Source organism: Fonsecaea erecta (assembly GCF_001651985.1).
Source record: "Fonsecaea erecta strain CBS 125763 chromosome Unknown Scaff1, whole genome shotgun sequence".
NCBI classification, from domain to species: domain Eukaryota; kingdom Fungi; phylum Ascomycota; class Eurotiomycetes; order Chaetothyriales; family Herpotrichiellaceae; genus Fonsecaea; species Fonsecaea erecta.
Window position 1 is genome coordinate 3,386,337 of NW_017387244.1, and position 11,507 is coordinate 3,397,843.

Here is an 11,507-nt window from a genome sequence, read left to right on the forward strand (position 1 = left end):
CTATCTGGTGGCTGGATGGGTTTGGGGAACCGGTGTTTTGAGTGAGTGGTCAGGAGCAATAGAATACAGGTCAGGAGCAAATGCAAAGTGTTATCCATTTCAATATTTCCAGTGTCTTGGAGTTTCAATCCCAGGCCACGGGGTTGGTGTTCCAGGACAACTTTGGCTACTTCATGCTACGGCGCTGCATACGTTTCGTACTAGTCACGCTTTTCCTCTTCGGGTCAGCCAGCATCGTCGACCTCGTCGCAGCTTTGTTCAATGCTAACTCAATTGACATCCTCGGGACTCTTTCTATCACCACCTCGCCCCAGCCCGCGTGCTGCGGTCCCTTTCGCATCTCTCCGATGTTATGACTAAACGCCTCTCTGCAGCCAGCTGCATTTCGTCCCAAACTCCGAGATTCGTGTGGATCTCCGACGCCCTCTTGACGGACGCTTTCAATCGATTCTGTCACCACAAGCGCTATGGCAGCAGCGTGCCAGGTCCCCTGGAGGCACAGCGGCGTGCTGCGAGACGCAAGAATACCAGTCTGGCGTACGCCAGCCCCGGAGGCATCTCGGCCGACCCTTCAATTGTCCTCGGGAGCTCCGCCAACAAGCTAGCTTGGTGGCAGTCTCCCCAGCATGCAGAAACCGCAGCAGATTCATGTATGCCCCGCGCAAAGTAAATCGTCCAAGAAACCTGTGCTTACTGCCTTGGATCTAGCTTCTCCTCGGGTCCTGCCATCATGGATTTTTCCTTTTGAAAGTTCGATTGCCCACTCCCCGCCCACCTCCGTTACAATCGAGACAGGAAGAACACCAGTAAAGCCGAAAACAACGCTTGGAGATGAGATGATGCGGCTGTCCAAATGCAAAACTCTGGTCGAGGTCAAGGATTGGGTTCAGGATGAAGGAGTCAGTCTGCGTGAAAACGCTCGTGTCCGAGCTGCAATACCTGGACATATCCTACAGATGGACTTCCAGATGCACGAGATCGCGTCGTATATATGCGACCCAATGTTTCATCCGCCAGGAACGTCATATGTCTTGCAATTAGTCCGTGGCTTACTCGGTCGTACTTGGGACGCAACCTCCTGGGGAATCTTGCGTGATGCACTTTGTTCCGCTACTGAACTTGGGCTTCTCACCATTCATGACCTGAAGGAAGTCATTGCTGAGGTGGCCAGCCTGGCTGAACTGCAGCTGACCGACGCCCATGGCAAGGAAAAGAGGGTCAAGGTCAATGCCCAAATGTATCTGATCTATGGAATGCTGGAATCTCTAGATCGCTCCACAGTGTTGCGGACTACCGACCTTGGATCCTCCTTCCTGGCTGGACTCTTCTCGAGGTTTGCGACACTGAAACACTATCGTGGCTGGTGCCAGAAGTTGTTGTGGCGTCTCCTACCGTGGGCACCGAAGTCTCAGGTTCCCGTCATTCGCCGGATCACTCTGAAACAGCTCCATTACGCCTGTCGACACAAACCCCAGGATGAAGTAGGGCGAAGGCTCGCAGAAAGGCTCGCAGTGGCCGACCCAGAGGTTCTACAGCTGGCTTTGACTGATGTAACGGAGAAGTTGCTCAGTATGACGACGGAATCCGGAACAATGCTGTACATGTACTTATGGCATCACTGGTGTGGCACATTGGCCGTTCTCGGATCTCCAGATTTCGACGTCTCTCTGACACAGCATGGATGGGTTTCTACTCAATCCGCCAAAAGCTCCGTGCCACAAGATCAACGTTTGCTGGCATTTGCCTGGACTGCTATGTATCTCTCACAAGACTGTCGAGGGTCGATGGACGTGGAGGAGCACCTGCAGTTCCGAATTCGCTTCGAAGCACTGCTCCGATCAATCCCCGAGTTCTCTGAGGATTTCCTGGATCGTGCCGTTACCGAGCTTGGGACTATGCCGCTACCGAACAAACATATACTCCTGCGAAATCTCGCGAGATTGTCGACTAGAGCAGACGCACTGCTTCCAACATTGGATGCCAAGTCTTATACTGAGTCGACACTTGGGCCCGGTATATCTCCAAGCTTGATCGACAAGCGCATTCAGAATGCTCATTTAGAGGGCAATGACACCCTGGCGGAGCTGATCAAGAGTTCAAAATGTGATCTTTCAGCTTTCAAGATTTTGTCCCGACGGATGATCCAGAAAAGCACGACTTCGTTCGGTTTTATTTGCCATCTTTTGGAGACCAATCTGCTTTTCAAGCTAGCTCTGCGGACACCTCTAAGGCCGGCTGCTCTTGAGAAGCGGATGTGCCAAAAGCACATCGGTATATTCGCGAATCTCAGTACTTCAGAGGAGGATCGAACGGAACACCCGTCGAGCAGGTCGAGCTTACCCAACAGGGACGAGGTAATCGACTTGATCGGTCATCTCGCCCTCTCATTTGCGACCTCGACTGTCGCCACTCCACGGGCTGCACTACGCAGAGTGTATTGGTGCTATCTGTTTCTTCGCCGCTACGGAGCACCCGTTCCACCAGCCATCACCCAAGCATTATGGCACGCCGGCATCACACGATATGGCGACCACGGTACGGCGGCAACACTGTTGAAGTGGGTTCTAATGCAAATAAAACAGGTCGAAGGCGAGAGCGTTGCTAACCTGCTACTCTGGAACGAGACCTTTCGTCGGATGCGGGAAGAGCAAATTGCCGCTTGTTCCAAGATCGATCAAGACGCGGAAAAGAGATTGGTTGCCGAATTAGAAGCTTCGGCTATAAGTGACGAGGGTGAAAGAGAGGTTGACGCAGCGTTCACCTCGGCTTCTTCCTCCTCGTCGGAAAACCATATTGCCAGTGGCGAAGAAGCAACAGACCCAGTCCTACTAAAGAAAATCGCATTCATCAGATCCGAGCCGCCGGACAAGCCAGTCTGGATTCCCAGAGCACAGAGGATGGCCAATTCTCACGAGTTCTCAATTGCAGCGGACGAGAAGCAGCAGGAGCTATTACAGCGCAGGGCGGCGGAAGCACTCAAGGTGGCGAACTTAGTGTATCGAGACTGATGCGGGCTCTGCACAAGATATTCAGGAGCTATGGGGACGGGGGCGACAAGGGATGGACAAATCCCTCCCCCTGAGCCGATGATCTATATTCCCTGTATATACGATAAGATATGAGAGAATTGGCGCAAATGCGTTTTAAAAGAAAAAGCACTCCCTGCGCCAGGTGGCTTCTTACCTGTTTTTCCGTCTTATCGTTGTTGTTATTGTTTCGCAGCACTTACATAGACATTGGACTCGGTCCTTCAGCACTCGAATTCCTGAGGGGATGGATGCGACGCCCTGGAAGAGCGACCGAGGCTTCCCAGCCAGCATCACAAGCGTATCCCTCTATCCCTCTATCCTGAATTCGAACTTTTTGGCGTCCATCTCGAAGTGGACAATGGCGCCGTGGGTGCCGCTGTAAGTGGTCGGTCCGTCGGGGGGAAGGGGAAGGGTATGTACATGATACAAAAATACCGACAGAGAGGGCCTGAAGTCACGGGCCATGGGCCATGGGGCCGATGTACCTGTACCGAGTACATATTACATACATACATACTGTACCTATCTAGGCAGGTAGACGCATGTGCAGCGGCCCACCGGGTGCCTTTCTAACTGATTACACCAGCCTTGTAGGCCAGTGCTTATCCTGCGATCCCGATCTTGGAAGAGAGGGAGAAAGGACAAAGCATTGATCGACGACCTTTAGCCGACGACAATCCTACCCAGCTGCATAGCTGGCCCTTGCAAGTTTTGCTGTCTTGTCTCGGAAGTCCTGGGAAAGCCCCGAAAATTCGCGGAGATATCGATCAGCTGTCATCTGACGCAAGACGGCAATGGTAGCGGCAAGGTCCCTGAATCGTGCATCAACAGTGTGCTTGACTGACAAGTTCCAAAGCAACATGCAGAAGCAGTCAGTCAACCTCGCGTGGTACGGGGACTGGACAGGCGCATGGTCGATGCTGTGAGAGAGCTACACAACGTTTCGATTACCTTGAGCACCTTGTAATTTCCATCTTTGCAAAGTAGCGCTAACCAAGGAAAGCAACAAAACCTAATAGTGCAATGCTGCGTTGCTTGCTTGCCTCCCCCCAATCAGCTCGAAAATCAGGGCCTGCTAACAAAGCCAGCCATGTCTATTTTTCGGATCTCAGAGAACAGGTGGATCACCAGGCTCATCTTCGGAGTGGATACCTGTGCTGCGCCTAGACACGAAGTTCAAACACCCATCCTGGCGCAAGCTATGAACCGTGATCCTGGACTCGGCTTGTTGACATTGGTTTGTGGCGCACTGTGTGTTGTACAACATCTTTCGCTATTGGTGTCCCCGAAAAGATGACACGTTCGCTGCATGTCGATGAGATCGCCAAGCGTAAAGCCTCACTTTGAGGCATGCAGTCGATCGCAGTGGAATTGTAAGATGACTGAGTCCATGGCCCTCAAACGCACTGACCAGGGGCCAGGCAAGTCAAAGTTTTTGCTCGTCCATGGACGTAGTCGCATGCAAGTTCCAGCTAGGACAGCCATTTTCCGCCCAGCAATGAATCCGTGAGCGGCACATGGTAGTCGGCGCAGGAAACGACTAGCCCACCAGTTGCGTCCGTGCCTTCAGAGGGGTGCCCCGGGCATCGTTTCCATATCCAACGGGACCAGACTTACCGATCAAGCCGAACCAGAGAAATCTTGCGTTGCTCCATCATCGGAAAGCTCGCAACGAACTGCAAGGAATCGGAGACCTTGTCTAAAAGGGGGAAGCTGGATAGGTTGCAATGGAAAATGAGCAAATCAGCATGCCATGCTAAGAACCCTCCTAGTCCGCTCCTCTGCAATAGAGTTTCCTGGGGAGCCGTCAAAGCGTAGCTTTGGTCCAATTATTCCGGTCCATAGCACTTGTGTGGTCCGTGACCTCGCCAGGCACTCAAGCCCGGGCCCGGCAACAGTCTCAAAGCATCTCCAAACGGCGTCGAGGAACTTGAGGCGAGGCCAACTGACCTATGACCTCGGACGGCACTCCGGCCATTTAAAGGAACGACCTGCGGCGTCGATGCAGAGGGCGTCTGGTGGAAGATCATGCCAGCTGGTATGGAGGGATTTCCGCAGGAACAGGGCACGTTTGACCGAAGCCACGTGTTCGACATTCGCTTTCACGGCGTATGGCAGCCACTGCGACCCTGAGATCTCAGTCCAACTCTCTTGGACATTCCGAGAAGCCTATTTTAACATGTTTTGAACAAGCTTGGGCAAGTTATCCCCAGTGATCTACCGGGCATGGTCACACTCGGTTTCCCTCCTCCCAGCGGCGTGAGTGAGGAGGAGCAGGCCCAAATAAAGACCCATTGCTGAGACACTATTGGTGATTTGGTTTTCGATGCGTATCATGCATGGAAAGTGGTTCCGTTAGTCCCTATGCAAGATTCCAATGAGACAGCACGCAGTGGGGAGGCGATGGAGGCGGTCAGATAGATCCAGGCTCAAACGGTTGACGAGTCATATTCTGTTCGAGGGAACCTGGCAGCCCCACCCCCCGGACGCTTGAATGGTTTGACATTGGGGGACTTCCAGAGTTGCGTGCGCCGAGCGAGCTGGGGAAGGGCCAAAGTGCAGATGAACGAGTTACACAGCCGTGAGCACGTACCACCCCAAGCATGACCCAAATCTCGGTGCGGATCGTGCAGTAACATGGATTGAAATCTTAGGAAAGGGCCGACAGAGTCACACAAAGGCGCTGAAATGTAACACCCGCGGGCGGGAAAACTGCTGTTCCTGAGAGGTGGAAGACAATCACAACCCTGGCCCAGTGAGGGGGGGAGACCCGGGAATGTGGTCAGAAGCGGGAGGCGACATCGATGTACTGTGACTGGGAACTGCATGCAACCCCGATCAGCCATTGAAGGATCTTGAACGACAGGGAGATCTGGTCATGGGGGAACGACAGAGATGGGCAGGTGGAAGACGGGGGGCGTCTCAACTTGGCTTGCGACCACCTGGTACCCTCGAAGCAAGGAAGATGGAAAGGCGAAACAGCTGACAGCTGCGGGTTGCGAGCTGACCAGAGCGCGGCAGCGATGAGTCTGCATGTTTTTTGGGGTGCTTTCTTGGGAAATATGAAGCCAGATCTCGTACGTAAGGGGGCATAACCCCAGACTCGTATGGGCACGGGGCCCTTTTACCAGGCAAGCTGCGAGTGCTAATTAGTTAGTAGATCGAAAGTTGATGGTGAAAGGAAAAGGTGGAGGCGAAGTGCTGCTGGCTTGTAAGCGAAAGGGGGGTGAGGTGCTTGATGCACGGGTGAACGGGATGAAAGGGGGCTAGTGGGCTAACTAGGCTTCGCCTATGTCGCCATGCGTAGTCTCCATCCTGGAACCCTGTCCAACTTCTGACCTCACTCACCAGCGTCACCACCGACTTGACTTCCCTTGCCTCGTGTGCTTTACCTTGTGCGGCGTGTCTAGGTACACTGCTTGCACTATCGGTGAGGGAATGCAACAACAGCGGTGTCTTAGGAGATCTTGGTTGTCGAGCCTCAGGTCCTCCCTCGTGAAAAGACCAGCACCGACCAACGCTGACCGAGAGAGGGGACGTTCCTATTGCCATTACGATCGAGCACTACAAATGAACAACAGAGAATTCACAGCAATCATGTTCGAGTCTCAGAGTGCTTGCTGGCTCTATTTGACCAGGCAACTGCTTCGACGCACGTGATCCAATGCATCCTGCTCCCGATCCCCCTCCCCCCCTCCCCGGTCACTCTTTGCTCAACATCAAGTACCATCTAACCAGAACGGCCTCAGAATGTCACCCAAAATGCTGCTCCGCCCGTTTTGCTTTCTGATACTGCTCCTCCCTTGCCTCATGGAGGAAAATGGCCAATAAGACTTCTTCTTATTCGAACCAGTCACGTTGGTTTCCCATGTTCAGCTCAATGCTCCCGAACAGGATGCTCTTCCCAATCCACCACACCCTACCATGTGCGTCCTTTGCCCGGCTTCAGCCCCCTTGCGTCGCCGTTCTCCTCCTGTGCGTCACGTATTCCCGTCCACGGGCCTAGCCAGCCCTATCTCCCGGTACCAGAACTTGTCCCCGCCTTCTTCCTATGGCGTCCCAGCCACTGGACCATGGCGGCCAATATGGCCAAGAGGACTCTCCCGAGACCACCACCAGACATCACATACCCTTGGCTTCCAGGTGAGAGCGGAAATTTTGAGTCCGTCTGCATCTCATTTTCCATCTGCCAGATCGACAGCAATCCTGCTGGGGCCGGGATTTGGGGCGTCCATAATGGAGACTTGCACTCTACAGGACCCTGGTCAGTCCGTACTGCCCTCCTATCTGTTCCACCACGCACCTTGCCTGGGAACTGTGCACCCACTCATATCGTCTGCCTCCAGACTACCTTTCTCAGGGCGGTCATCTCAGCTCCACCATGCCGCCACTACATCTGCTCGCTCAAGAGGCTCCAGATGTCCCCAGGACGAAAACGCTGTTGCTATATTTCGAAGAGAGCCCATCACTTTTCAAAACCCGACCTTGATTCTCATTCCATCCCGTTCGCGGATTGCGATTTCCTCGGAGCTTCCGGTCAGTGTGAACCACACTCGGACTGATCTTCTCTCAAATAGACAAGAGAACAGCTTTTATTTCACCGCCTGCCCCATCCTCTCGAACCTCGTTGGTCTGGTAAGTGTGTTCTGCATGTTCACTTTGTCCTGAAGGTCATTTCCCTGCGTTGCGCAGCGATGCCATTCAGGCACCCAACAAGGCCGTGTCATCGCTGTCATGGATATGTTTGACACTGGTCTTCTGAGGTCTGCAGCGTTGGCGTTTCGGTAATGCACTACCTCCGGCCGTTCACTGTCCCCCTTTGATGGGCCGTCTGGTAGCACACGAGCCCGTGGACGCAAAGCAGGATATCCTGGTCTGACATTGTCGACTGCCACATATCCTCATTCTTCAACACAAGGGTCGCTCGTGTCTCGGTGAAATTGTATCCTACTTTCCTCTCTTGCTTTCATGGATCCTTACGCTTCCTATGTCTGTCCTTCTAACTTTGGGGCAACCAGAATACAACGCTCAAACCCTCCCATCGAGGAGTCTAAACTTCTTCTTACGCAACAGCAGCAACAACAGCTACCGCCGTTTCGAGAGGTTGGTCGGACGAGACGCCCGTTCACAAGTTGTTGCTAATGCTTGGGTTAGCTCCTGGGATCCAACGTTCAACCCTCGATCGACCCTATAACCGCAAGTGAACCTAGAGCCGTTGTTCAAGCCGACAACATGACCAGAAGAACCTTCCAACCGCCATCCGGACCGTTAAAAATCGAGCCACCATCGCCCGAGCGATCGCAGAATGGGATCGGGATCGAATCCTACGACAACATGTCTGCTCAAAGCAGTGACTCGGCGTACACTGCTCCGCGTCACCATCACAGGCCGAACCCTTCCTGGAATTCGACTTCCCAATATTCTGAGCTCGTCAGTCCATATGGCCCTCAACAACGGCCTCCGTGCACCATCCAGACCCAATTTTCACCTTCCAGGGTGAGCCCATGTTTACCGTCAATTCGAGACTTCGACCGGTTGCACCCCTACAGCCCATCCTTTTCACCACCAGGCTCATATGGATACAGTGCGTCCGGCGGGCCTCCTCCCGCTGGCCACGAGGGCTACTCCTACAAGACGGAAACGTCCTCTTATTATGACCCACCCCACCGTTATGGACAGAGTTACCCGCAAACGAACAGACCGAATGCTCCGCAGATGGAATATTCGAGATATCCATCCTCACTCTATGAGTATCGAGGTGGTCTCACGTATCCGTCGCCCTATGCTGGCGATTATCTTCCCTCTCCGACCGGGTCCCATCATCCTGTCTCCCCAACAGTGTCAAACGAAGGATGTGGACTTCCAGGCAGAAAGCGGCGGGGCAACTTGCCCAAGGCGATTACCGACTATTTGCGACAGTGGTTCCTCGCGCATCTGGAGAATCCGTACCCAACGGAAGAGGACAAGCAACAATTTGCACAAGCGACAGGCCTCACCATTGCTCAGGTACCCAATCCCCCCTCCCCCCTTTTCTTGGCGTGGTGAAGCAAGGGCTGACGCTTGTTGCTGTGTAGATCAGCAACTGGTTCATCAACGCCAGAAGACGCCATCTCCCCGCGCTGCGTCATCAGGTCCGTGAGAGAGCGGCACAGACCTCGGCAGCTGAATATGATTCAGACCAAGTGCGACGTTAGGACTCAACGGTCGATGCTGCCAGCTAAGAGCCTCGTACGCACTTATTTTGCAGGTGGAAAGCTGAAAAGTGGGGTGGCTTTGGGAATGGTCTGCAGAATGATGATGATGCCAGCTCTGGCTTTGAAAAGTATGGATTCGTCTTTTGTTTTCTGCATCTCGGGCACTCTACCTCCGCCAGTCCACTCCTTTATTTGATCTTATTGAATAGCTTCTTGAGAATTATCGGTAGTTGGTGGTGGTGGTGGCGGCGGAATATTCCTTTTTCTTTTTCACCGACAAAGGAATTTGGTATCCAGTTGATGTGAGGAACGAGTCGACACTCATGCAGGTAGCGAATGGCAGGGCGGTACTAATGGCACAAAACGACTGATTGTATGCAATGAACTCTGTTCCCCCCCCCCGGGATTTTATGTTTCGTTCCTTGTCGTCGTACCAAGCTGCTATCTGGAATGGAGCTCGGTCCAAGCTAGTCACTGTCCGGTGGTCACAGCTCTACGATGCACAGGAGAATATGCAGGACGAGGTGTCACTGGGCTGCGGATTCCACGGGAATTGGTGTTGTTGGTAACCGATACGCATTCACCTATGTACCTGCACGTCATCTTTCACCTCTCAAATACGGGACAATAGCATCTGCAGATCTTGAGTCACCTCCATTTGTGCCAGATTCTTCCGGGTCGTGGACCTTCCCTTTGACTGTGGGATCCAGCTTGCGTAATCAGACACAGAAGGTGCCCGAGAGAGAGGTTCAGCCTTATGGCTGGACAGCGTCCTTCGTGTGCGCGCGGCCAAGTATATCCGCATTATTGGTACTGTAATACAAGTGCGCAAAGGAGAGGGTTTCCTATTATTAGCTTTCGAACTCTGCTTCCGTAGAAACGTTGCCAATCCAGAGGTTTGCGCGATGGTGAGCTTAGAAATGGTTCCTCACATCTGAGCTGCTGGGGGACCCTTTGTATGGCCAACATGCACGGGATAAAGGTCCTTACTGGCTCCTGCCTAGGTAGGCGAAGTTCTCTTAGCTCTGTCTGTTTGTACCGGGCACTCCGTAATGGTCTCGGTCCGGCAGCTGTGTCGGACCTGTCATTGGGTCCACGTGCTCCGGCCTTTGAACAGCATCGGGGGATGAACGGGTCAACCTAGCAATGTACATGCGAACCTCCTTCCGAGCAGTGGATTCTGATTGATGGACGTTGTGACAAAGATTCTGACATATGTTGGGCTGTAATATGAGGAGAATGCACGGTACTCTTGGTAATTGCATTGTTATTCTGTCTGTGGGATGACCAAGCCTACAGTAGGCCATAACTGAAACATCTGCGCGAATTATCTGATCAATAGTTTCCAGGGGAGATAAGATTAGATGACGTGGAGATCCATCAATTGAGTTTGGGGGAAGAGGGAAACGCGATTGTAGCGCTGATGGTACCAGAAATTGGGTCATCCAGTCGCCGTGATCGGAGCTCTCAGCACTGCTGCGAACTCTGCATGTAAGGTTTACGGACAGGAGAAGAGACCCAAGGAGACTTCCTCCCCATCTTGACCTCTTATCTTGTAACCCTCTCATTGTCGATCCAGCGTCTCTGTGTTCGAGGTCAGACTGACACTGCACACCTTGTCTGGAAAATACCATCCGGCGGACTCCGAGAGGGGGTGCCGAAAATGCCCAGACTCGGTTAACAGCCGAGGGAGCCCGATAATCAGGATAATCAGTCGCACGGAAATTAATCATATCTTATCGTATCAATCTCCTGTCAGATGTGGGTGGCATGCCGCATGTGGGACAACAGACAATCCACGGACGGTGCCCAAGTCTCAAAAGCAACGACTCGGTACGAAGTACGGCGGAAGAGGGCCTTAGACTGCGATGGGATAGCCGTTCCTAATTGCCTGTTTTGGTGCAAAAGAGAATGTCCGTCGTCGACAAGCCGGGAATCGGCGCGGGGCACGGCTCCATGGTCAAGGTCGAGATCGGCTTTTTTCCATCCTTTTATCTGCCCGCGGGAATGGGCCACCAAGTCCATAGTAGTGGCATGACAACTCATCGGACTACCCCCTGGCCAAGGGAGTACATAGGTGGCAATCACAGGCCCAACGGATTCTCGGCCTGGAGTATGGAGTGCATGGCAAGGGGATCTTTAAGGGGAAACAGAGGAGCGTGCACGAAGAGAACAAGAACGAAACGGCCAAGTGAGCCGAATCAACTTTATCCACGATTCCTTGACTGTAGTGTACATAGGTAATGTGCCGATTAACCCAGGGAGCCCCGAGCCCAGAAAAAGC

At 53.1% G+C, this 11,507-nt stretch overlaps 2 protein-coding genes across 2 annotated transcripts; both read left to right on the forward strand.

The window, feature by feature from the left end:
- Positions 1-352: 352 nt before the first annotated feature.
- On the forward strand, positions 353-3,008 carry AYL99_01195 (hypothetical protein; the record flags this gene model as incomplete). Its single annotated transcript, XM_018832711.1, has 2 exons — positions 353-650; positions 709-3,008. The coding sequence occupies 2 exons, from the start codon at positions 353-355 to the stop codon at positions 3,006-3,008; spliced, it is 2,598 nt and encodes an 865-aa protein (XP_018698590.1).
- A 4,989-nt stretch (positions 3,009-7,997) lies between these two features.
- Positions 7,998-9,223, forward strand: AYL99_01196 (hypothetical protein; the record flags this gene model as incomplete). The annotated part of the gene is made up of 3 exons (XM_018832712.1): positions 7,998-8,132; positions 8,184-9,035; positions 9,104-9,223. 3 exons carry the CDS (start codon positions 7,998-8,000, stop codon positions 9,221-9,223), a joined length of 1,107 nt encoding a protein of 368 aa, XP_018698591.1.
- Between the last annotated feature and the right edge of the window lie 2,284 nt (positions 9,224-11,507).